General features: G+C 44.3%; 1 protein-coding gene across 3 annotated transcripts in view; it reads left to right on the top strand.

Annotated features, from left to right (window-relative positions):
- The window catches only part of FOXN2 (forkhead box N2), a 30,655-nt gene extending 6,667 nt beyond the window's left edge, over positions 1-23,988 (top strand). For all 3 annotated transcript variants that reach the window (XM_036380865.2, XM_036380866.2, XM_036380867.2), the window contains exons 2-6: positions 5,475-6,025; positions 12,666-12,790; positions 16,263-16,327; positions 19,297-19,365; positions 20,245-23,988. In XM_036380865.2, the coding sequence (XP_036236758.1) occupies positions 5,489-6,025; positions 12,666-12,790; positions 16,263-16,327; positions 19,297-19,365; positions 20,245-20,780 (1,332 nt within the window). In that variant the 5' untranslated portion in view covers positions 5,475-5,488 and the 3' untranslated portion in view covers positions 20,781-23,988. The remainder of the gene's footprint in view (positions 1-5,474; positions 6,026-12,665; positions 12,791-16,262; positions 16,328-19,296; positions 19,366-20,244) is intronic.
- Positions 23,989-26,121: the final 2,133 nt, after the last annotated feature.

Genomic DNA, 26,121 nt, shown 5'->3' with positions numbered 1-26,121 from the left:
GCATCTCTGTGTGTCCTTTGTCACCCAGGGGTTCATCTCTTCCACAGACACTGGGTCCCAGCTTGCTGAAGTCTGTGGCTGAGAGGTGCTTTTATCCTCAGAAGACTGTAATGCCTTTAGTTGTCTTGGATACGTGACATCATGTAGTGTTATAATCAAATATAGGCCTTTCTCAGGGCTGGGGGAGGGTCTCAGCTGACCTCCAGCAGGGCTGGGAGGTGTGCAGGGCATGGGCAGCCCCACACAAGGGAGATGATGGGGGGAAAGGTTGAATTAGTGGAGGGCAAAATGGTTTGGTGTCATCCTTTTAATGCTCCTGGTCAGGCAGATGGGTGCTTTTTATTGATGGGTTTGCATTAGTCGTGCCAGGGGTTTTTTGTTTGTTTGTTGGGGTTATTTTGTTTGTTGTTTTTGTTGGTTTTTTGTTGCTCTTCCCTCCAACATGCAAAGACTTGTAGCTGGTCCTGTGCTATGTGCCCAATGACTTGGAAGTTTATCCTCAGCTTGGGTAGGTGAGCAGTGCCAGTCATTTATCTGTCTAATTCTTGGGCTGTTTTGACAACACATATTGATGTATTTGAGTCAGGACAAGCCCTGATGCGTGTTGTAGATGCAAGGGAATATGAAAAATCAATAGAGGAGTTTGCTACTGGAGTAGTTGTTTGCATGCAAAAGCAGATACCAATTGTCTTAAATCCTCTCACAGAGCCTGTTTGTGTCAGGACAGAAGTTGGGTGTAAAGCACAACTGCCTGGCTCTGTAACTAAGGGTGCACACCCCGAGCTTGGTGTGCAAAGAGTGGGTGCAGAGCTGCTGTCATTAAGTGTGATATGGCTGAAAATCTTTTTTCCTGGATTAAAATTATGTTCCACTCCTCAGACTTGGGCAATGCACGGTAAGATTTTATTTTTATTTTTATTTTTATTTTTATTTTTATTTTTATTTTTAAACCTGGAGGGAAATCACTGCACTGTTGGCAGGCTCCAGGTCTTCCCACTATTAGCAGAGGTGACCTAGTTGCTTGGCTGGTCCTGCAGAAACAAAAAGGTGCATTTAGTTGTGGAGAAGGTTGTCCTAACCTGGGGCACTGATGCTGTGCAGGTGCCAAAAGGGCACCTTTCATCTGATGCCACTGTAAAGAAGGATCAAGCAGCAAGAGCAGCTCTGTTTTCATGCTAACTTGGTGTGGACAGGGCTGTGGCACCCTCTGACAAAAAGGCTGAATTCTTTTTTGCCAGTTCAGTGAGTCCAAGTGTGGTGGCCACTGAAATGATACCTGCATACTTACACCTGCAATGCTGCTGAGTTTGGAGGAGGTCACCTTTGGTGGGATGGTGTCATCTGCCATAGCTTTGTCCTTTTGGCCTGGATTCTGCTGGAGCTGAGACTTCTCCCAAGAAGGGCTGCTGCAAAGTAAACATGCTTCCCTGCTTTCCTGAGGATCTGCTCAAGTGGACTTCCAGTTTCATTAAATGGTTGGCCTTTATTAAAGCAGCTTTGTCTTCATTAAGTGCTCACACATCAAAGCTTTTGCTCCTGTGGCAGAACATAGCAATGCTGAAGTTCTTCCATCAAAATTCAGTCATAGCTGGGGTCTTTGTGGGAGCACACAAACCTGGTTTAACCCAGGTGTGCTCTGCTAGGCTGAGGACCTGTCCGTGCTCATCACCTTTCCCAAACTTAGCTCTCCAGTGAGTTTGAGAGAAGGCTGCAAAGAATATTACCTTTTCTTGAGGTATGGAATCTCCTCTGATCTGTTTGTGCTTCTCTGGGCTGCTGCCTTGGTACACTGCAGCCTTAGTCAGCCTCTTCAGACCTGGGCTCTGCTGCTTGGGTCATGAGTGCTCTGGAGGAGCAGGTCTTCACTGGGCTCTGGGTGCTGGACTGGCATGGATTAGCAAGGAGGTCTGCTCCTGGCTTTTATGTGATGCCAAAAATCAGACTGCTGGAAGAAGGTTGTGTCTCTCACCTCTTTTCTGATGCATCCTAACTTTTATTTGAGCAGCCTCAGTTGACTTGGCAGCCTTTTAATCTTCTTACCCTGGAATCATAGTCCTCTGTCTGTAATTACCAATGCAAGATGATGTGCACCTCCATTGTGAGGAGCATTTGAGAAGTGAATGCTTTGTTTGGCCTTTCTTTTCAAGGTACCAACAGGAGATAGATCCTTGAGTTCCTTAGGATTGGGATGCATGAGGCTCTGCTTCCAGCTGGAGGTGTTAGTACCAGTGAAGAGCAGTGTGCTGTGTCACTCTGTACTCACTGGTAGGGTAAAGCACATGGGCAGAGCACAAACTCTTGCATGTTTTTCAGAGGTGTGCTTAAATCATATTGATTTTGCATTTGCCTGGCTGGAGGTTGCCTTCTTGGCTCTGCTTACAGGGCTGGGGCTGTCCCCATGGGAATTATCAAAACATCTGCACTGGAGAGCTGCTGCTGTGCTCTTTCCTTCTCACACTTTGCTCTCCTTGCTCTTACTGTGGTTTTTCTGCAGGGCCATCCCTGAGCACAAAGCTCTGCCAGCTTACAGCAGAGATGGTTTGGTGGATTCCATGACCCTTATGTAAACCATTAGACCCCAAATATTGGAAGTAATCTTGAAAATGGCATCTTGGAAGCTGTGTTCTCACAGTTGTGCCTGTTTATAGGCAGTCAGAACACACATGGAGAAAAAAATTGTGGATTTTGGATGTCATTAAGGGTCTCTGTGAATGAAGAGGGGTTTTGGACTTGTGTGCCTTCAGATATGCTCCAGTGGCATTAGTGTTGCTCCTGTGATTTTATTTTTTCTTATTTATTAGTTGATAGTAGTCTAATATGGCCTTTATACCATACTAGAAAAAAGAAATTAATTTATGATATGTTCATGTAGGAGGTGTGTGAGGTGGTGAACTAGGGAAAGAAGGTAATGAGATGTGGATTTTTGTAATGCATCTAAGAAATGTGACACTAACCTACATTATTTACTTTTTATAATATTTATAACTTTATAATATTTAATAATATTATTTATGTTACCTGCAAATAATTTTTATTTTCATGTAGGGCATTAGATATGCTAATGATTCTCTTCTATAATACAGTAGCAGGCAAACAAATAGTGCATTGACACCACAAAGTCTACCTGGTTAGAAGTGCCAGTTTCATCAGTTGTTCTATTTTTTCCCTTATATTTTTGAGAAGACTGAGTGTGCCCAGGCCATTTTTGTGTTGAAAGCAGACTTCACTGCCCCCTTTCCCCTAAGAAAAGAATACAGTGACCTCAGACTTGCATGTGTGTGTCAGCATGTGTGTGCTCTTGATCTGCCACGCTGACGGAAGATTTGTAAAGGGAGATTTGGTGCAACATGAACCGGGAGCTAAAATTACCAAAACACGGCTGGGAGGTGTAAGCTCCTGTGTAGCTGCCTAAAGAGGTGCTCAACCAGGGGGCAAAGTTAATGATTAGAAAGAGAACAGAGCAGCTCACGTTGCAGCAGAGTTGGGGTTTGTCTCACTGTATGAATTTTATCACTAGCTCTTTGTTTGGCTTGTTGTTTTTTTTTAATTTAAGAAAGGATGAAGAAGTGACATGAGCATATGTATATATGGCTGTGTTTAAAGGCAGCCATCTCTGACTGCCAATATGAATCTGCTCTGGTGCCTTGGGGGAGAAGTAAATCGTAGGGAGAGCAAAGCTATTTTTGACCAGCTATTTGAGCAGCTCACTTTGCTTTAATTTTTTTTCTTTTTATAATACTGACTGAGCTGGTAGTTAATCATACCCATCCGTGCACTTAATAGAAATAAGAAACATAAGGTGAAAAATTTATGCATGTTTTCCAACACTGCTACTGGTAAGCATCAGTCCAGGTGCTGTTGTCAACACAGCTTTGCAATAGCTGGTGCAAGAGTGCATGAGCAGATGAAGAGAGAAACAAAAATTGCTGGTGGAAACACTGTGTGTTTCCTGGGGGAGATACAAATTCTGCACCTCTTGACTGCCTGGCACCAGGCAGGGGCTGGCAGGGTTGGGATGGATTATCCTGTTGCCTTTCTGTGTCGCTCCTCCATTGCAGATATTGCTCCCCTTCTCCAAAACAAGGGGGCTGGGCAGTGTTCTGCCAGGGACATGGTGAGGCTCCAGGCTGGAGGTGGCTGGGCCTGGGGCTGGCACAGCCAGGCAGTGGGCCCTTGGTAGGAGGAGATGCAAGAGCAAGGAGACAAGTGTTTACTGCAAACTGGGGTAAGAAAACGTGCAGTAACTGTGTAGAGCTGTCTGGTGAGATGTGATATGGAAACTGTCCTCATCTTGAGCTCTGGCACTGGGAGCTGGAGCATGAAGCCAGAATGATAGTGCTTACAGGGACAGGGAACTGGAATGGGGTTTGGGTTTTTCTTTGCTTGTTTTGTTGGATCTTTTTACAGTTAATACAAACCTCAGCTTTGCGCTGTGCTATTTACAACTATGAGCTGCATCCATGGTTGGAGTGTCTTATGTCTGTAGGGTACATGTGTGTGTGCAAGTACACCCCCCAAATCTGTACAGTGCTCACATCAGCAGGAAGAAAACTGCTGTTCCCATAACACAGTTTGCTAGAAGACCCCTTTGAAACTCTACAGGCAAGGTGGTGTCTGTTGATGTAATGCCTCCAAAGCATGGGTGGCCTGTTAGACCTTGCATTGAGTGGCAGTGTTTTAAAGATAATAATGTTATGATTAGGGTTTTAGTGTTTTGTTGTTCTAGGACTTTTTTATCTAAGTGGTGAGCCATTGCTCCTGCAGATCTGAGCTGCCACCCCCAGTGGTTGGTCCCTTCCTCTTGAGAATTGGTCCCAGCACTCTCTGCTCTGCAGGGAAGCCCAGGTTAGGGCAGCAAGCCCTTGCAGGAGGGCAGAAAGGTCTTGTGGACCCAGGCAGCTCTGTGGGACACAAGTGATGAACAGATAGGCTGGCCAGATCTTCCCCTGGTAGAAACAGGCAGCAGCACTTGAGAATGACTGTGAGTTGTAGGGGTTATAAAGATTTCATTGGCACTGAGACCACAAATAGACTTTTTCTGATTTAAGTTTTGCAATTCCTTTTTCACTATTTGGACACCAAAGGCAAACGCTTCTAATCAGGGTCAGTTTACAATATAATGGGTAACTTAAGAGTTAGTGTGAGATCTGAATGGATTAGATCCTACCTGTTAAGGTTTTTTCCAGGTTTCAGGTGTTGACATGAAAATAGCTATTATTTCTGTGTCTGAATTGGTGTTTCTAGATAGATACAGCAGTTTCCAAGTGCTACTCATAAGCTCTGCTTATAAACCAAGGGGAGTTTATGCTCATGAGTTTACTGGGAGGCTCCTGTTGGGCCCTGGCTCTCACCAGTGGCTTCAGCGTTCGTGCACAGCATGGGGATGGTGCAGCCCCGTGCTTGGGTTTGGTGGGCTCCTGCTGAGCGTGCCTGTGGTAGTTTGCAATGATTTCTGACCACCTCCTTTGTTGCAGACCAATCAAGCTAAATGGGTCCAGTCACTGGGATGACTCCGGATAAGAAAGCTGAAACGCCGGGAGCAGAAAAAGCCGCGGGACTACGGCAGTGCCATGGGATGGGCAGCCTGCCCGACACGGGCCACGCCGGCAAGCCAAAGGCCACCGTGGTGGACAGAGATTCAGCAGATGATGAGCTCACAAATTTGAACTGGCTGCACGAAAGTACTAACCTGCTAACAAACTTCAGCCTCGGCAGCGAGGGCCTTCCCATTGTTAGCCCCTTGTACGACATCGAGGGGGACAGCGTGCCATCCTTCTCACCATCCTGCTACCAGAACCCTGAGAAAAAATCCTCCACTTCCAAACCCCCTTACTCTTTCAGCCTTCTCATTTACATGGCGATTGAGCAGTCCCCTAACAAGAGCTTGCCAGTCAAGGAAATCTACAGCTGGATCCTGGAGCGCTTCCCCTACTTTGCCACGGCCCCCACTGGCTGGAAGAACTCGGTCCGACACAACCTCTCCTTGAACAAGTGTTTCCGAAAGGTGGAGAAAAGCCATGGCAAGGTGAGACCCGGCAGGAGGGAGGTGGAGCAGGTTGGAAAATCAGGGAGAAATGGAGAAGGTTCTGTTGTTCTTGAGCACAGTTTAGTTTGGGTTGTTTCCACCCCACCGTGTCCTCTTTACACTTTATTTGCAGATGGGGGTGCTTTGGAAATGCTGCTTCTGTGGAATCACAGGATGACAAAAGTCACTGGGTTTTGTTATTTATTGTTCACCTAGGTACACCCAGCTGTGGTGCATCCTTTTAAAATGTGGCACACATACAATTGCAAAGGACTCTTGTTTCCATTTACTTAAAATTTTATTAGCCTGCAATAACCAGCCTGAAATTTCAGATAACTCTCTGAGGATTTCTTCTTGATGAGGCCTCTTAAAGTAGTGCTTTCTCTATTTCCCAGTGCTGAAATTCTGGGGTATGTTCTTCCTTCCCTGCTTTTCCAGCATGGCCATTGCTACAGTTGCACTGGCAAGCAGAGCAGATTATGGGATGCCAACCAGCTTCCCTGCTTGGCTAGCAGGGATGTTGCCCCTCTGGGTGCAGATGCGGTCCCCTGCAAGGTGCCCTTGCTTGTGGGCACACTGGATGTGCATGGTTGAGTGTTCCTCAGTCCAACAGCTTTCTCAGATATTAAATTGACTCTTCCACTTGTGATCTCCTGTTACACTTAGCACAGCTCTAGCTTTCCAATAACTATATTAATTCCTGCATTTAATGGACTGTAATGCTTTAACATCTGTCATAAGATAAGATGTGCATCTCTGTGTGGTGCACACACGCACTTCTTAAAGTCAAGGATGCTCTTTTCTGTACAAGGTCTTTCTTCTGATTTATATGATTTTACTAGTGACTTTCTTCCTCCCTCTCTCATTCCCCATTGTGTTCCTCAAAGAGCTGGCTGTGACTTGAATAAACTAACAAACCACATACTGAAAGTCAACAAACAAGTCCTGTGCTTGGAGGTCAGGCTCGGTGGTAGCAGGCTTGCAGAAATGCCTGCAATGCTTGGAGTGCTTGACAGTTTCTCACTGTAGAGAGGGGTCCTGGAGCTGAGTGGGCACTGGGGAGGACTGCCTTGTACCCCACTGCTTCTCGATATTCCTGCTTCTGCATTAAATTGTTAGGGATGTTGTCACAAGCAGCAGCTTTGCCCTGAAAAAAAAGTGACTTTTTATTACAATGTGGCAAGTCCATTAACTACCCCAGTGCTGAATCCTGCTGAGTGTTAGGATGGGCTCTTAACGTGGCTCAAGGTGCTGTAATGGGGTAACTGAGATGCTCAAGTGTGCCTGTGTAGAGGACTGGATCTGAGCAGGGACCACACACTGCTTTAGGTGCCAGAAGTGCTGTTAAAGGCCTGGGTGGCTCTGTCCAAGGAGGGTGGCATGAGTTTCAGAAAAATTAGGGCAGGAAAGGGCAATCTAAACTTGTACGAGTTCCTTCTGTCTGTGGATCTGCCCTTAAATGCTCTGATGTTTTCATGGGTTAGGGAGCTACCAGTCAGACTTGTTGTCTTGGCATTTGGGTGGCAGGAGCTTGACACTGCCTGGTCCCCTGCTTACCCTGGCATCTCCATGGGTATTGCTGGGCTCAGAGGATGGCTTGCTGCTAGATGTGACATCTCTAGTAGGAAGAGCAAAATGCAGAATATCTCCCTCTGCTACCAGCAAGGTGATGCTGATGTGCTCTGTCAGTGGTTTCCCAGGGCTCCAGAAACTGCACAGCTCTGTAATTCTAAAGAACAGAAACTGTGCTTACCAAAAAATACCACCCCAGAAAAGCCCCTCCTGAAACTTTGCTGAAGCTTCCTCATTTCCAGCAAACAGCAGTTCAGTCTTTACCCTCTGCCCCCCTAGAAAAGGACCAGATGAGGGTACTGCTCCAAATTCTTCCTGCAAAATAACTCTATGGCACACAGCAGCATGCCTGGACCTCGTGGGAGTTGATCTGGCAGGTAAAGGAAATGCTGCAGACCCCTTTGGATGAGCTCCTCAGGTGTCACTTCTTGGAGCAAGCAGCAGCTGCTCACAAGCTCATTGTGCTGATCCTGTTGCATGTAACCATGTGCTAGCCATGCCTCTGGGTGCTTCCCTGGAAGGGCAAGATAATTTTGTATTTTTTCCATTTTTTTTCTTTGTTGATGGCATTTTGTACTTCAATGGGAGCAGACAATCAGCTTCCTTCTATGCCAAGTGCCTGTGGAAGCAGAAAAGTCCATGGCATGTTGTATCAGAGGAGCCTGGTTTATTTGCTAACATCAGGAATGAAGGGTTTTACAGCCTTTCAAATGAACCTGAGCTCTAAGATGTCTGACAGTAGGGGATGGATGCTCTGTGCCCCTGCATCCCAGGGCAGGCTCTACTCTCTGACACCTCCCTGGCTATTGCTGCTGGCTGTCAGCTGTGAAATCATCTCTTTGAGGTCAGGTGGCAAAAGAAGGATGAGTCCATCCTCATCTTTGCCATAATGCTGATATTTTGTTTTGGATTGGAAGTGCATATTGAAGGACAGCTGATTTTTTTCCCCACTTCCCCCCCTGAGCTGGCGCTGCAGGGCAATTTCAGGACTCTTGCCCTGGACTCATTTTGGCTGGTGCTGAGCTGGAAGAGTTGCTGCAGGAGCCTGCTTGCTGTGCCCTGATGGCTCTGGGCATCGTCCACAAGGCCCTGCTGGAGCAGATCTGAGCAGACCACCCAAGGTACAAAGAGGTGACCCCTCAGCACCAGCTCCCTTGTTCTGCAGAGCTCTTCCCACCAGACTGTGCCCCATCATGTTGCAGCTGTAGCTCTGGATGGCCATAGCTGTGGTTGTGATTGTTCTGTGTGTGCATTTGCATCAGCCAGCTAAATACCTGCAGCCTGCAGGGCTTCAGGGGTCCAGGACAGCATCCAACAGAGACTGGGGGAAGACTGTCCTTGCTTGGACCACTGGAAAAAATTACATGTTGTGTTTTTCTTTTAATGAGTGGTGCTGAAGGGAAAGTGCCTTGAGATGCCTCATGAGCCAGTGTTGCAGTCAACAGGAGGAACTTCTCATGCCATGGGATCAGGATGAATGGATATCATCACCCTGCAAAATACCATTGCCTGTTCTGTGTGCATAGCACACTGCTGTACCTAAGTGGTGTGTCAAGGTGACAGACCCATGAGCTGCAACACCTTTTCTTTTAGAGCTGCAGTAGAGAAGATTTGTGCCATCAGCCAGGCAGATGAGATTCCCAGTGGGTCTCTGGTAATGGGGATGATGAACATCAAGGGGGTGATGCTGGAGCAGTCCCAGGGACACCTTCTTGCCTTGCAGTGTTGCTGCTGTGGCCCTGGTGCCCCTGAAGATGGGGAGGTGTGATTGTGAGTCAGTGATGCTCAGAAGATACAGCTGAAGCTCCTTGCATCTTAAGCACTGTCGTGCTGCCTTGGGCTTGGGAGAGAGGCGCCTACGCTGTGACGTTGCTTTTTTTGAGGGAGCAGCATCTGATCTACAGCACAGGAGGACCTCAAGTGAAAAGGGGTTTGGGGCTGAAAGCCATGGAGAGTCTCCTTGCTCTTTGCTTAGATTTGTTTTTATGATTATGGCATTGGGAGTTATTAATTAATTGATGCTGAGGAGAAAAGATGTGAGGAGGCAGGATCAGCATCCACATCAAACATTAATTTGGCAGGCCCCTGCTTGCATGGATGTGGCCCTGTCACTGTTTTTTCTAGAGGCTGGGGGTTACAGGGCTTGAATATCTTCAACAGACATCCTTTTCTTGGTAAATATCTGGTTTAGGCGTTTGTGGTAGGCTATTTTTTTGTCAAGAGATGGTGATAAACAACCTGTAGCTTTTCAAGTATTTGGGCAAGGAGCAGGGCAGGTCCCATCCATAAGCCTGTGAAGACAGGAGAGAGATGCCTTTTCTGTGATAAACCTTTTGGTGGATGTATTTTATACCTCCTTGCACACAGACATTATTTTCTAGTGGTTCACCTTGCTCAGGTGTGGATGCAGCTGGTGACCACTGTCCCTCCCTGATGGAGCCAGGACTGCTCCCAGGTGTGAAGCTGATGGAGAGCTCTCTGCAGCATGGGGACATGGGCCTGCAGGGAGCCTGAGCCACCAGCACCAGCTGAGCTGCTCTGCTTTGGTCGCTCCTCAGAGTGGTGGGGTGGTGGTAAAGGATAAGGCTGGATCATGGGAAGCATTTTGTCTCCAGCCCACATTTCTGTAATCCAGCTCTGAAATGCTGGGGGCTGGAAACTTACTGTCTTTACAAAATAGCTCCAATACTTTAAAATGCAGGAATTCTTTTCTTTCCTTTATTTTTGCCTAGATAAAATCCTGCAAGTCAAATTAGAAACATTAGAAAGATGCAGAAGAGGTGATAGACCAAAAACTAATCTCAGAACTATATGATTGCCCCTGTTTTGAGTTGCAGAGTAAGAAGAGCCTGGTGGCCTCTTTCCACTGACTCTGGAGGGATTTTTCTCTAGATCTTAAGTACAAGTTACACCTACATTTCATTCCAACACTTGCCTCACTGTTGAAGTGAAATACTAACCTCCAAAGGCAGTTTAGCATTTTAGAGTGTCCTGAATTAGTCCTTGCTAGAAATGGCACAGTCTGTTCTGGCTTGTTTTGAAGCTGGATATTGGTTCTGTGGCATTTCCAGCTCCAGCTGTGGCAGGCTGTTCCCTGGCATGTGACACTTGATTTCAGACCTGGGCTGGACTTCTGCCCCTGTCTTTGCTAAGCAGAGGGTGCAAGCAAAGCACAGGAGCAGCTCCATCATCTCTTCAGCTCAATGTCTACTTTTAGCATCTCCAAAGGTGGGTGGAAGTGTGGTTTCACATTACACATGACCCAAAGAAGGAGTCACCCTGTTTACTGCCTGTTGCATTGGATCTGTCAGTATCTGGATGGCTTCAGGGTGTGCCCAGGTTCAGCTTGCTGTTGCAATACCCACCCAAAATCCTTGTGTTATGTTGTCAGGGCAGCAAACTGGAGGAGTACCTTGCTGGAAAGATCAAAGAGGGAAACTAACCCCCAGCAGCTGAACTGAATGAGGCATGAAGCAAAAGTGCTCACCTAAAGTAGTAGATAAGGTAGCAGATAAACAGTGTAGAGAAGTGGTTTGCTGCTTAGGGGACTTCCTGCTGCTCCCTGGGGGCAACAACCTCCAAACTGTGAAAGGGAGGGGGGAAAAAAAAAGCCAGTTGGGCATGGTTGTGGTACTGGGGAAAAAAGGGGTCTGGGAGAAGTAAAAAATCAGGATGTAAGTCTGTCAGTGAGATGATGGATAGGGCCAGTTGGGAAGATGCCTCCTGTTAGTATCTAGGTGGTTAAATCATCCTGCCAGCCACCATGGCTGTTTGTTAATTATAAGTAAGCTTCTTGATAAGTATCTTACAGGCTGTGCTCAGTTTTAGCATGAAAAGGTAAGTATAAGGAAGAGTCAGATTAAAAAAAATAACTTGGAGATGCAGCAGCTCAGAGATCTTTGTTAAAGGCAGTGGCTTTAGCTGCAATTGCAGTTGCATCTCTTTCTTAGCTGGGGCTCTGCCTGGCTTGATTTTTCTCTCTTGATAGCAAGGTATTTCCTCCTCTCAGAAAACCCCTGTAACTTAAATAGAACCACAGCCTTACATACTTTGTAAGTCCTTTTTAGTCTGGGGTAAATCATGGGGCATCCATCCATAAATTGGAATTATTGTCCCCCATGAGTCTGGCAGGAGGAGGCCAGCTGGCCACTGTGGGCTCACAGGAGCTTCTCCATGAAGTTTGGGTTTCTGTTCTGAAATTTAGCCCCCAAAAAATCCTTTAGAAGGATCTTACTATTCAGGTGTACAGCTGTCCCATCCTTCAGCCATGTACATTTCCATTTCTGTAGCATCTGTTTTCCCCAAAAAATGTGGCGCTGCTACGTGCAGAGCTTCTAGCTCATCTGTCAGGTCAGTGATTATAGAATTTCTATTTTAGAATAGAACTATTTAATTAAGTTGCAAGAAGTAGCAGGCTCAAAAAATAGGTTCTTTATTTAGTAAATTCGTGAAGAAAGCTTTGGGACAAGCAAGAGGTGCTTTATCTTCCTTAAGTTTCAATATACCAAATTTAATATCAAGAATGACTAGCACAGGGGTGCTTACATTGTGCATCAAAAATATATTCATTAGGTGTTCAGATTCTGAGAAAGTGAGAATAATCTATTTTGTAGCTGGACATTGAGCAAGATCCTTTTCCAGGGTGGTGTAAAGTTTCATGAGTATGTGTCTATATCTAAACCAAGGGGAAGGTGCTTTGGTTTCTTACCTAGAAAACTGTTAAAGAAAAGATTTCTGATGCCTGGACAGGTCCCTAAACTCACAGCTGTGTTTATTAAGTGTTAAAATAAAGTTTACAACATTTAGGGGACAAATGGGAAAGGGACTTTAGAGAAGGGGTTTTGGAGATGCTATCATGACCTGCAAGATGAGTGTTTCCATAGTGTATAATGAGGGTCTCAGGGCCATTTTCTCAATTTTGGGACCATCCAGGATGGAGCTGCCTGTGGATGTTGTGTGTGCCTACATACAGTCATTGCACTGTGCTGCAGCTTGGGGATATTAAATCAGAAAGGACTGTACCAGCCTGGTCCTGGATTTTCTAATTTGCTGTGTTTCTTCATTGCAGGTGAATGGAAAAGGGTCCTTGTGGTGCGTTGACCCAAAATACAAACCTAATCTTGTCCAAGCACTGAAAAAACAGCCTTTTTCCTCAGCACTTGCATTTTATACTCCACCAGCGTCGCCACCCAGGTAGGTGGAGTTCTCATCCAAGCAGGACACACTGCTCCAGGTGGCACAGGGTGTTGAAGTGCTGTTATCTGCTGCCACCCGAGAGCAGAGTTTGAGTGGGCCTTAGGTGGGACCAGCTGGGTGAGGTGGGGAGATGCAGTGAGCTCAGGATTCCCAGACAGCACATCTGACAGAAAAAGGTCAGGGGTATGCTGGCTGCTTTCTGGAGAGCCCAATTTCTGCAAAGAGGGCAGGCAGTCCTGGGAACTGGAGCAAAATCCTCTTTCGAGCACAGTCCATCAGGACTCCTGCTGTGGAGGAGGTGGGTGTCTTCTCCTGTAAGTCACTTGTCTGGATATAAAATGTATCTATCTGTGCTTTTGTCGAAAACAATCAACTTTTCCACAGTCTGAAGTGCTGAGATGCTGCCCTGAGAGGGTTGGTTTTCTCTGAGGCTGTTTGAAAGCATTTTGCAGCAGGGATGCAAAAGACAGCCTTTGCCATAAATGTAGTTTGAGGTGGGGCATGCAAGACTTCTGAACCCAGGACTTCCTTACCAACACAGCTGAAGATTAGGCACTAGAATTTAGAGAATTTGCAGTCAAAGTCATGTAGAGTTTGACTCAGAGTTCCTGAGCAGAGGAAGAGGAGCAGCAGCTGGGTCAGCCTGTGGAGGCAGGAGGACGGAACGCAGCGCAGCACGTTGGGTGAGCTCGGTTCTGAGGAAGGCATGTGGCTGGTTTGTCAAGTCCAGGAAAGAATTTGGGTGAGATAAGAGGTCATTAAGGTGTTTGTACGTTGCCCTATGCCTTAACCTTACTGCAAGGAGTTTCCTTAACAAGCAGGAGGAGCTGGGATTGCTGGAGCAGGATGTAAGACTGATAGCACTGAGCAGACATTTCTCAGGGTGCAACAGGACACTGGCCCTGGGAGATGGCACCCCTGTGCAAGCCTTAGATTTTTGTGTGGCATGGGCTTGTCCAGTGGGGTTTGTAACCCACAAGATAGAACCAGTTGTCTCTGGTCTCCCACCCAGGGCCATCCTGGGCTGGAACAAGCCAGGCAGAAGTGTCCTGTTTTCCAGCTTTCTCTTGGAATTGGGAGCACTACTAAAATAACCCTGAAACATTGCAGTATTAAGAAATAGATTAGAAACAATGAGATGACTGGTGGTATTGCTTGGGCTTTATGGGAATAAAGATTATTGAAATGTCTGTAATTGGGCTCTAGAGGATAATGCTTTTACAGGTTGTAATGTCTCTGTGTAAGGGTATGGACCTCTGGTTTTGGGTACAACTCAAGTGGAGGTTTGGTCCTTGAAAGCTTTAAAGTCTGGCTCTGCTCAGCCAGACTTTAAAATTTAGAGAATAATACAGATGGGAAGTTGCCTGTCCTGCCAGAGGTGCAGAGGATTGACACACTCAGCCTAGGGCAGGGTGTTCAGAGCCTTGACCAGTTAAGCTTTTAAAATCTCCAGGGTCTCCAAGATCAGTGCAGCTAAAGTTGTGTTAAGTGTGGCTTACTTAGCTTGGATAAATGCAGCATACCAAAATTAGGTGTGAGGAAGGAGACATTTCATCTGCATGCTTAAGTACTTGGAAGAGCAGGACTTTAATTTGAAGCTGTTGTTTTTGGTAACTTTTTTTTTTTCCCTTTACTGAAGGACTAGTCACACTTGCCAACAATTACAAGGAAATCCTGGATCTAATGAAGCCACATGGCAAAATTCCCACTGACTTCAACACGAGAAGAGTTTTGCAGTGCTTGTATTTATGAGTACAAGAAAATAAGAAACAACATATTAAGATACCAAACTGCTCCCTAATGAAAGCTGGTTTATTTTCCTTCAATAATAAAAAACATGTATGTGACTTTCCGTCACACCCAGAAAAACAGATTTATTGTTTCCCCTTCCGTGCTTAGATTTGATTTAAATTTTGGCCTAATTTTGGGGAAGGGCCCCCAAGGATCTGATTTGTTGTAGAGAGGGAGGAAGCCCAGAGGTTTAAGTGGAGAGAGGCTGAAATACTGTGCAAATTTATCTTCAGAGTGATCCTAAAATTCCGCTGTGGCAGTCTCTGAATTTTCCAGTGGAAGACTGGTGTTCCTGATTATTTTACAGTGTGTTTGTGGGGAGTCTGCCTATCATTCAGCACAATTTTAAAATAAAATTTAGGCTGTTGCTTTGAGCAGAAGCTTTCCAAAACTGTAATCTGTGTCTAGTGACACTGAAATTTGTATTATCATAGATGATTGGCATGCCTGATGCATTTTATTTCTGCACAGCTTGTTCAACAAGTCCCTGTGAAGCCCCTGGCTGCATTCTGGTTCTAGTGCTGCACGAGTGACAGCCCTGGGGACAGCCACTGTCCTCATCTTGCTCATACCTTATGCATGGCTTGTCTTAATCAACACCAGGCATTAATTTGATTTGGGGGAGCACTGTGTGGACATGATTTTTGAAGGGTGTGATCTTAGACAAAAGGATGATGATGTTTAGCATCTCTTTGTACAAAGGGTCTGAGGGCTGCAAAGCCAGCCATTTTGGGCCACACCATTGCTTTCCTTTATTTTAAATTTTTTTCCCCCTCCATCCATTTTTGGATCTGTTCCCTTTGCACTCTGTGGCTGCTACAAGAAAAGATACCAGACAGTGAACCCTATTTTTGCACACTTTTCCCATTCAGCTGAGGTTTCTCTTGCACGTTGGGCTTGAAAATTCTGTCATCACCCTTCAGATTGTTCTAGCAGCACTGTAAAAGATGCACATTGCTACATTTCATGCAATTTTAATAGTGTGTACTATTTTTGTTGTGGTTACTTCTAACTGCTCACTTATATATTTATAATAAACTGAATAATTAGGGCTGGGTGTGTAGCAGAAATAAAAAAAGAAAACAACATGTGAAAGCTTTAACTTGCCCTTTATTTTGTGAGGGATTTAAGGGTACTTTGGGGCAAAGCTAGTCTGATTATGAAAAACTACCCTGGATAGCATCAACTTTAAAATCAGCAGTTGTCTTGATTTGGTTTTTAATTCAGTATTACTTTTTGTTAATTGCCCATCACTGCTTGGAAAAGCAAATGATCACAACTGGTCCTTTACCTGTCCTCTGAATATCCCTGTATGAGGGATGTTTTGTTGACATGTAGGTTTTATGTACTAAAAAATACATATCTTAGTTTAAATCCAGCCTCTAGGCAGGTATAGAAAATCTGTAGAAGTCAGTGCCTGTTGCCAACAGTATTTTTGCTCAGTGTGTGTATTTGGAGGTGTTTTCCACGTGCTGGTGGTGGCTTAAATAGTGCTACACAACTACGAACCAGTGCTGAGCCATCTACTGAGGGCAGCAGAAATCACTTGCCTTCCTGTGGTGAATAGGGTTGGTTTTGTTCTTAGCCTTCTATGATCATAATATTGTGTCTGCTGTACTTTGTACAAATCATTTGCCTGATCAGGGCTTGGCTTTGAGCTGTTGAATTTCTTTTTCAGTCGGTCGTCATCCCCTCACTACCTGACTTCAGTCCTTCAGCAGAACCACGGCCGAGCTCTCAAAGGTAAACTTGGAATTTCCTTTCACCCTTCTCCCCTGGTTTTGGTCACAATCATGGACTAGAGTCCAGCTGATGTTGTCTCTGTCCCTGCTCTGAAGGGTTTACTAGATGACAAAAGAACCCAGATGTAGTACAATGTGTGTGTTATATTAGCTACTTGTGTGTTAATTTTAAATCAATGAGGTGAAGTTCAAGGTGTAATTGGGGCCGTCTTGTTCTGACAGCAAAATATTCAGCACATGCATCACTTCCAAGTATGACCTACTTAATGAATAGTTCAGTAGAAAATAAATCTGAACAACTGAGAACCAAAGGTAGCAAATGTTAGTGTATAAAACCTGTGGTACCAAGAGGGAGCCAGAAAGTGTGCTGGGGCTTGCAGCATTTCTTTTGAAGAAGCCAGTTGGGCACAGCTCTTGCACCTCGCTAATAAAACTTAATTAGGCTTGTCCTAGACAAAAATAATAATAATAATTTTGGTTTTTAAGTGCTGAAAAGTGAACAATACTCATTTTTGAAGGATTGAGTCTTACAAAATGTGTTGCAGAGGAGTGTTGTTACAGCTCTTTCAGCAGGATAGTGAAAGGCACTGCCTAGGTGGGACCTGAGCAGACACCAGCTCCCTGATTTGCTGGCTCAGTAGGCTTAGAGGTGAGAAGGTTGCTTTTAGTTTTTGGCCACAAACCAGGAGCTTGGTTAGGCAGCAAAGCCAAGTCTTTTTGGAGACCAAGCAGCAGCCTGACCCACAGATGATGATGGCCATGAACCCCAGAGGTGGCACCTGGGTGCCAAGGAAACATCCCTTGGCTGACGGGCTGCTGCAGGGCTGCTGGACCTGGGGTTCTCAGGGCTTGTTGGAGAACACAGGAAATACCTCTCCTCCTAAGGATTTTGCTGATGTGTCCTGTGACAGGTTTGGAGGTTGCCAGTCTGATGTTGCCTCATCCATTTAGCTACACCAGAGGTACGAAAATAATGACAGCTATCTGATATCATTTGGTTTCTGCTTGTGGGGGAGCATGTTCAGCATTTCTCTGGCACTAGAGGCAAGCCATTCATGTTCCTAGGGTCCCACAGGACAGCTCTTGTGCAGATGAACAGAATTCCTTGTAATAAGTTGCTTCCTCAGCCATTCTGCTGGAGAAGTGTAAATTTGGGAAATACTGCACTGTTGAGAAGAGCAATCACAAATGAAGCCAAAGCACATTGTCAGTGACACAGAGCACTGCTAAGAAGCCACTGCAGAAGTGCCTCTCCTCATTCTTTGGGAGTGTTAAGATGCAGAAATACTCTTTGTAGGTAGTAATTCTGCATTGCATTAATGCCTCTGATTGCTTGCCATTTTAATGAGGTGGTGCTCATATACCAACATCAGATGATAAAATAAAATATTTGGCATAGCAAGTGAGGAATGGGAATATTTCACTTCCTCATTACACTAGTGGAGCAAAGTAATTCTTCATGCTTTATTTTTCTACTTCTTTTTGTTAGTTGAGTGCATATAACCTATGAATTCAGGGGCTCTGTTTCTGCCAAAGAAAGCCAAAGCAGAAGGAGAAAAAAAAGTCATATGAGTACAGTGGGGTAGAGCCTAGAGTATGCTGGATTTAAAATGAAAGGCATGGAAAATAAGGAGGGAAATGTGTTTGTTTTATAACCTGTATTGGGAACAGCAGCTCAGTCCCCTTACCATCTTGGTACAACGTTCCCAAGGTGTCATGTTCTTCAGATTTCTCCTTGACCAGGGGTGAAGTTAGGGAGAATTATCAAGATAAGGAAGCCACACTGACAAACTCTGCACTCCCTCTCCCAGTACTACCCTCTCCTTAAATTCAGTAATACAGTTAATGCCTGTAATGTGGGGAAGAAAGCAAATGCTATCAGAAATGACACTGCTGATGTTGTGCTTTAACAGTTCCCCCCCGAGTTCCAGTTCAGCAGAGCTGAGAGCCTGTTCTGCTTGCTGCTGGTCCCCTCCAGCCCTGTTCTCCACTCACTGCTCATGCATATGTACATACCTACCTACACCTCAGATGTGATCTTCTACTCTCAGACACCCAGGCTCTTGTGAGAGCTCACTGTCTCTGTGCTCCTGTTTTGCCTGGCTAGTCCCCCATATCTGTTTCTGTTCTGTATAAGGAGTGTTCATCCTCCATTGCAGAAGTGAGCCAGAGAACGGATTGGATTTCCTGTTCTTTAAAGGGCACGAGCGTGTCCTGAAATGAGCGGGAAAGGCGTGCTTGTTTCTTTTCCCTTTCACCTTGTTCTGGTTAGAAATGTCACTCTCTGCCCTGTTACCCTCAAGGTGCCTTTCAGAAATGTAAGCAATCTACTCTGCAAGGGATGGCATTTTGCAGCAGTGCTTCTCACTGCAGGTGACAGTGCCACAATTCACCTCAACCTTTCCTATGTGCCTATTTATTATTTAGATCTCCCTGCTCTCTAGATTGAGCAGTTCAGTGCCCTTTTCCCCCTTGTAGTCTCAATTTCTTCCATTTGACTTATTAGTGTGGAAAATTCTGCTGGAGGAGGGAGGTGTGCTGAATTAGTGCTGCATTAATGGGCCCTGCACATTCACACAGCCAGGGTATGGAGCTGCTGAGGTGCTTTGCTGTGCCATGGGTCTAATCTTTCTCTCCCAACTGGTACAAACAAAAGGCACTTGTTAAGTATAGCAACAGCATTGTCACATGAAAGTCTAATTGTGTCACTGATTCTTGGCTTCAGTGAGTGCAACGTGAGAGCTCGGCCTTTGAATGTCATAGTTAAGGTATGAGGCTGATCTGGAACAGTATTGAGCTGTACAAGGGTCATGCTTTGTCTGAGTTTGTACATTCCCCCCACACTTGCTCTTAGGTGTACGTCAGTACAGGCAAATATGTATATATATATTTGTATTCTTTGTATATTTTAGAGGCCTCATCTTGTCAGGCTTACCTGAGTTCTAACATTTTGCTGCTTCTGCTTCACAGAATCTGATATTGATGCTGCTACTGCAATGATGCTGTTAAATACTTCCATTCAGCAAGGAATGCTGGACTGTAAGCATTTTACTCTTGTTTTTCTTCTCTGCTCACTAACTAAATACTTTCTCTATAAAATTTCAGGAAACAAGTATGGTCTAGTTTCCAAACAGTGAGAGTAGTCAGGAAGCAATTCTGGTGTAATTACTCTTTCAGGTAGCATTGCAAGAGTTTTATTAAAAGCAGCCTTTTTTTTCTTTTCCCCATTAATTTTGATGTTTTTCTGTAAAGTTCTATCCCTGCCCGTCTCTGTACTAGATAGTAAGAAGAGTTTCTTGGCTATGTTGATGCCTTGTGAAGGCTGACCTAGAGACTAGATGAGTTAAAGAATAAAGTAGGTATTTGTTAGAAGGCCTCAATGGATACAATGGGCAGCACAAGAGCCCAGCCAGGGCTACACCCCAGATGAACCAAAATGGTCACAAAATGGACGACCGACCATGGAGTCTCTCACTTTTATAAGTTTTGGTCCATTAGTGTTTTGGAGTTAATTGTCCAATTACAGCTTTAGCTTATGAAGTCCCATCCTTCTTGTTTTCTGTCTTCGGTCCACTCTTGTTTATGCTCTTGGGCCTGAGATTTGGATCATTTGTCCTTGGTACCCAGCTAGAGAAGGAATTAATTTGTCTAAATACTTTGTGAAGAGAGCTTACTATCCCCTAATATGAGGCTCAGAACTACACACCAAAGCAGCACAGAATCTGAAAAATATATAAAAGCTAAAACCAGAGGCATAATTTCCCCCTCTGCCTCTCTAGCTCTTAGCTGAGATTAGATGGTGACAGTAAACGGGCACGTTGTGACTTTAAGTGCTGGAATTCAGTGTCCCTTGCAGCCAGCCAGGCACAGGTGATCTCGCTGGGGCATTTGCCCACTGACACATCTCGTTTCTCACAGGTGAGAAACCTCAGCCTCTGAAGACACCCAAGAAGAGGAGCTACGGCAGCGCCTTCGATCCCCCCAGCTCCATCAACCTGCCCGAGAGCGATTCTGCGGCCGCCAACATCGACCCGAGCGAGGACCACAACTACAGCGCCAGCTCCGTGGGCTCCGTGGGCTCCATGGGCTCCCAGCGCTGCGCCTCCCGCTCCAGCGTGTCCTCCCTGTCCTCCCTGGACGAGGTGTACGAGTTCATCTCCAAGGCCAGCCACGAGGGCAGCGACGGCAGCGAGGGCTTCCACAGCGAGGTGGACACGGACGGCGACTACGAGGACGATCCCCTCGGGGACAGTGGCTATGCATCCCAGCCTTGTGGAGATGGCTCCAAGGAGAGCCAGCCCAGCCAGAAAGTACTCGAGGAGCTGTGTCAGGAGATCGACGAGGAGCTGAAGGAAGCAGCGGGGTCTCTGCTCCACCTTGCTGGCATCCAAACGTGCTTGAGTTCCTTAATAAGTACTGCAAAGACCCACTGTCACAAGCAGAGGAAAAAATAATATGTTTGTCAGTGTTGAATATATACATATATTTTTTTTAATTGTGGCAATACTCTTCTACTTTTGCCCTTCACAAGGGAGATCAAAGCCATAAGAGGACTCACTGCTTTTTTTTTAATTTTTGGCGCAAACTATTATTTAGCCATTTATTTTTAAATCACCACCTAAAAAGAAAATATTTAATCTTCTCAAATTAGAAGATATGCATGACTTGTGAAAACCCAAAAGCATACTTCTTAATGATCACTTCTTAATTTTTTTTCTTTTCAATAGTTGACTTTTTTTTTTCAGAGATGTGTTTGTTCAGATGCACACTGTGGATCATATTTACATCTCTGCTGGCCCCATCTGCAGAGGTGAATTTTGTTCTGTCTAAGGGCTCTGACTTCCATGTAAAGGATTCAAATTCATTTTGCAATAAGAGAATCTCTTTATAGTTCCTAGATATCCTTCAGCCAAAAAATGGGTTTTTTTGTGGTATGTTGAACTTTATCCCTATTTTTCTTTTAAAATCAGTGGTGATTACTTACATCTTCCTGTAGATTATGCCTTTTTTTTTTTAATTTTTGTTCAAAAATGGGTAAGCAGTTCTGTTGGAGTGGGTTTTAACAGTACTGTACATACAAGGATGCCTTAAGTATGTTGCAGAATTGTATACAGCTATCCAAGGTCATCTTTCCTGTTGCTGAAAGGTAGCATGATGTGCCATAAACGTTCTCACCAACGTGAAGCTACTGCTTCCACCAGGTGTTGGGCAAGCTGGGTGAAAATTAGGAGCAGAGCCACTTAGGAAGCCAGTGTCCACTGTTGAAAACAGTGCTGGATTCAGCCAAAAGTTAACCTTTCCCTAAGGGAGTATTTTCTAAGAATGCCTTTCTTAGACTATTGTGGGTTTTTTGCCCCTTTTTTCTTTTTTTTTTTCCTTATTTGTCAGTCTCTTCACAAGTCCTGTTCTGAGCTGTCTACTTCCAATGCAAACACAGCCATGCTGCTGAAGGTCTGTTGCTCTGAGGGCCCCTTCCAGTGCCTCTTGAAGACAACGGTGGTGCTCCTGCTGACTCAATGGCTGTTGGATCAAGCCTGAAATATTTGAGGTTCTTGGTGTTTTGGAATTTAAAGCACAAACACTAGGAGAGGAAAAAAAGGTTTTTGCGGGTTTTTTTTGTTTTGTTTTGTTTTTTTTCATTTTCCAATTCAGTTTTAAGAATGATTTGTTTTATTTTTTGAAAGGGAAGGAAAATACTCTGCTTCATTCCTGTTAGCCTACACCTGTAACAGGGCAATGTGTGTGCAGACAGTGTGTGTTCTGGCTATCACAAGTGCTGCATTAGCCATTAGATCTGGTATTGGATGTAATACTGATGGGTAGTAGGAGTAAAAGTCGCCATTTAAAGGAAAATTAAGTACCAGCAGCAGTGGTTCTTAGGATTTCAGGAGCTGAAGATGTGAGTGCTTGGTGGAACTGCTTCTTCTTGCTCATGGGTTGCTTTTGAACTCTCATGGAAAACTGTGAAGGGCAGAGCTTGTGTCAGTGTGAAGAGGAGGGTTCAGATACACAGAAATACTGTGAGCAGCCTGAGGTTTTGCTCGGTGCTATGATTTCAATGTCACACTGTTGAAGAGGGGTGCTGCTGCCTGGCTCCTGCTGAAGTGGTTGCAGCCTTCTGTAGCTTCCAGTGAAAGATGGACCAAGGTGTAGGTATTGTGGAAGCTGTGTTCATAGTCAGCTCCATGGTTTGATTTGGTTCTGAATTGTTTTTTGCCTTAGATAAACTTGGAGCATGTTAGTACTTACTGGGAGTGTGGCTGAGCTGCTGTTAACCCTGAAGTTGGTGACAATGACTTCAGCGTATCTGAAGGATTGGGATGCTAGATTTAATCACCATATGCAATGACCAGTGAGAAGCAGTTCCTGATCAGCAGTTAGCAGCAGAAGCTGCATCCCCTCCATCCTTACAGCTGGGAGAACTGGAATGGTGGAAGGGGGGAGCAGTGGCAGCCCTTTCCTGGGACACAGAGCCGTGCAGCGGGGCCGTGCTCTTCCTGCCCTTCCTGCTTTGCTGTCTTCCCTCTCTGCTTCCAAAGGGGAAGGCAGAGGAGCTGTGCCCCTGCCCTGTCCCACACATTGTCCCAGGCCTCTGCCCACGTGTTTGGCAGCTCAGTTGTGGAACACCTCTCTTGGCAGTGGGAGAAGAGCTGCCCTTCCTTTCTCTTACATATCTGTTGGGTTCGGGTTTGTTTGCCACCTCAGTTAAAGACCCTGGTGTATATAGTATAAATGGAGTATAATTAAAAGTTATTTTGATTGTTGGGCTTTGGGTTTTTTTTAGTGACATATGTAAAATGTTGATGCCAATGGTTGACTTGGATACATTTTGGCAAGACAAGTATTAATGAGCCACATTCAGTTCTTTAAATGCAGTGAAGAAGTGTATGAGACCTGTGTTCATGGGAGGTTGCTCTGTTCAGGGTAAATCTGATGTGATTACTGTGCAGACCTATACTGGCTTTTCAGATTCCAATCCTAAATTACTGATCTGCAGAAGTCACATCAAACGTTTTTAAATCCAACTGCAAAATGGAAGTTGTGTGGTTTGCAACTTTTCAACAACCTGAAAAGTACAAGCTTTAATTAAAGCAAAGTATACTCATACACGTTAATAATGGTGTGGTCAAAATATTTATTGAAAAGAAAAGGTAAAATATTTTAAATGTTGCACCTGCTATTTTATCTTAAAGCACATTCTTCACACCTAACTGCCAGTGCCATTATCAAGTCAGTTTTATAAATGTACATTTCTTCAAACTAAAAAGTGCATAATTAAAAGTATTATGTTACTGCCATATAGTGATATAAAACATTTTATAATTGCCAATTCATTGTGACTATTATTTATTTAAAAGTGAATTGTAAGAATGCTTTCTGATCAAATGAACCAGAGTTGTTTTAAAACCATTCCCGTTAGCTTGTTTCTAATGTAGCATAAGCAGTGTCCTTGGGTTTGTTTAGAATAATTTTGCCAGTAGGTGACCAATTCTAACCCTTTTTCCTCTGGTTTAGTCCTTTACCCGTTTTAAAGACGATTTACAAAAGTTTAGTTTTTGTATGCTAATCTCTGTTAATTAAAATGTTTATAAATTTTATTTTTACCAAAGAGATGCAATTCATTATGACAAAATATTGCAGAATAAACTTTGTTTTATAACATTTGTGACTTTTCTGCCCACATTTTTCATTCAGATGATCAAAGGGGCTTTTCTAAAATAAACAGCATTGCAAACAGAGAAAGCGCTGTGTTCTCTCTTTGTCTGCAGACCCTGCCTCTGGTCTCAGATGGTGCTGAACATTCCACCTTCCCATTTAAACTTCTTCCACGAGACTGGACCAGTGTGAAAAGCCCAGTGTGTGATTCATTGTGGGTTGGGGAAGATGTTTGCAGGCATCTGGAAGTCATCTGTGCAACACCTATCAGTCCATAGCAGGATTTGCTTACAGCCACATTTGTCCATAGCTGGCCCCTTATGTTTGAAGAGCATCTCATTAAGGTTTCACCCTTTAACCTAAGGAATGTTTTGACATCTTGGAAATAGCTGAAAACACTACTGCCTGACTTCTGCCCTCCTGTGCAAAGCACTTGTTTAAGCAGAACTAGCTTGAATCTTTTGCTGATTAGACATCTGTGATTATTTGCTGTTCTGTGCCTGTATTGCTTTGGCCAAGTTGCTTGGATGAGACTCAAAGATCAACAGCCTAGTACAGGACAGGTAGTTTAAAAAATGAGTCCCTGGATAAAGCAGCATAGGTCTTGCTTGGTTTTTTTTTTTCAGTGTTTACTTTCTCTAGATAATGCTTTATGATGTCTGTTGGTTCTTTATACAGAAGGCCTTATGGAAAGCACACAGATGGGAAACACCCCTCTTACAGCAGAAATAATATTCCCCATCCCATTTGTACCTCAGCTTGCTGCTCCTGGGCCAGCTTTTCTCTCAAATGCACACACATGGTGTGTGCCCTTGCAGTGCCCGAGAGGAAGGTTTCCACCAGAGCGGGAAAAGGAGATGTGACATGATGTTTATCTCTATTAAAAACAGACATTGGTCCATCTCCTGTATTTTTGTTTGTTTAACCCACTGATATCTCTGAGTTAAGCTTGCTCTCTAGGATCTGATGACAATACAACCTTCTCAGTACTTCAGTGATAACAGTAGATGATAACAGAGACTTGTTTTATTGCCATATCTAACAAAATTTAAATCACACATTACAGAATATATGTGCACTATTAATATATTTGATTTAGTGTTCATTTTAATAGATTAATAAGAGAACAACTGCACTAATTAGTTTGGACAAAATCGCAGCCATGTATCATATGTTAATGATACCTTTCTAATTGTTATTTCACTATATTATTCTGAGAACCTTGAGCTTGTTGTTAAATTTCCCAGGAGTGCTTTCCTCTGTTATGACTTTGCTGAAATTATCCTCTGTATGGAGCCACAACTCTCAAAATAAAGCATTAACTGCAGCAATTATGCACTTACACCAGCTGTCTTTTAAGGACAGTTGTTGAAGAAATACCTAATAGATTAGATATATTTGGAAAAAATGGTTGTCTAAATTTGACACAGATGACTATGGTTATTCTTACACGTGTGTTGAGGTTACAGGTAGCTGTAAATACTCTTATTTTGAGTAGTCTGAGTGAATACATGTAGCTTAGAGTTAATTACATAGTAGTCCAGCAGTGCTGTTACTGTGAACTTTCCCAGCATATTTTGCCATAAAAATCTTCCCTGTTTTTACCCATGAGGGTGGTTCTCACATCTGGGAAGGTGGAGCAATATCACCTCTGCTTGAATTTTCAATCTTCAGATGGGTTGGGAATTTTTTTCTCCCCTTTCTTCCAGAAGCTGCCTGCTCTTACTGCTGTAAACTCCTTAGAGCTGACATAAAATCACCACCTACCCTCTGCCAGGCTTCGTTTAAACAGCTCTCCGTTAAACAGCAGCCTGTTTATTTTCCTATTGCATCACTACAAAAGCAATCATTTCCCTCCTTAGACTCTTGACTTGTTAAACAAACCAGAATTATTTGTTTTCCCTTTGGAAGACATGATCTTCATTCCTCTTAACCACTTTTCTGTATACCTCAGTTCCAGACTGAAGTCAGCCTGCTGGCACATGCACGAGGAGGAGAGTGAAAACCACTCTTCTGGAGTGCTTTTTTCTGAAACCTGGCCTTAATATTTCCCTGCTTTTGCAGCACTCTTGCCTGCATGGCCTTCACCTGCTCACATGCAATTGACTAATCCTATTATCAGCTAGTATGTCCCTATCT

The sequence above is a fragment of the Molothrus ater genome, chromosome 3 (genome assembly GCF_012460135.2).
Source record: "Molothrus ater isolate BHLD 08-10-18 breed brown headed cowbird chromosome 3, BPBGC_Mater_1.1, whole genome shotgun sequence".
In the NCBI taxonomy this organism is placed as follows: Eukaryota; Metazoa; Chordata; class Aves; order Passeriformes; family Icteridae; genus Molothrus; species Molothrus ater.
The sequence above is the reverse complement of the archived record's forward strand: the minus strand, read 5'-3'. Positions and strand labels throughout refer to the sequence as shown.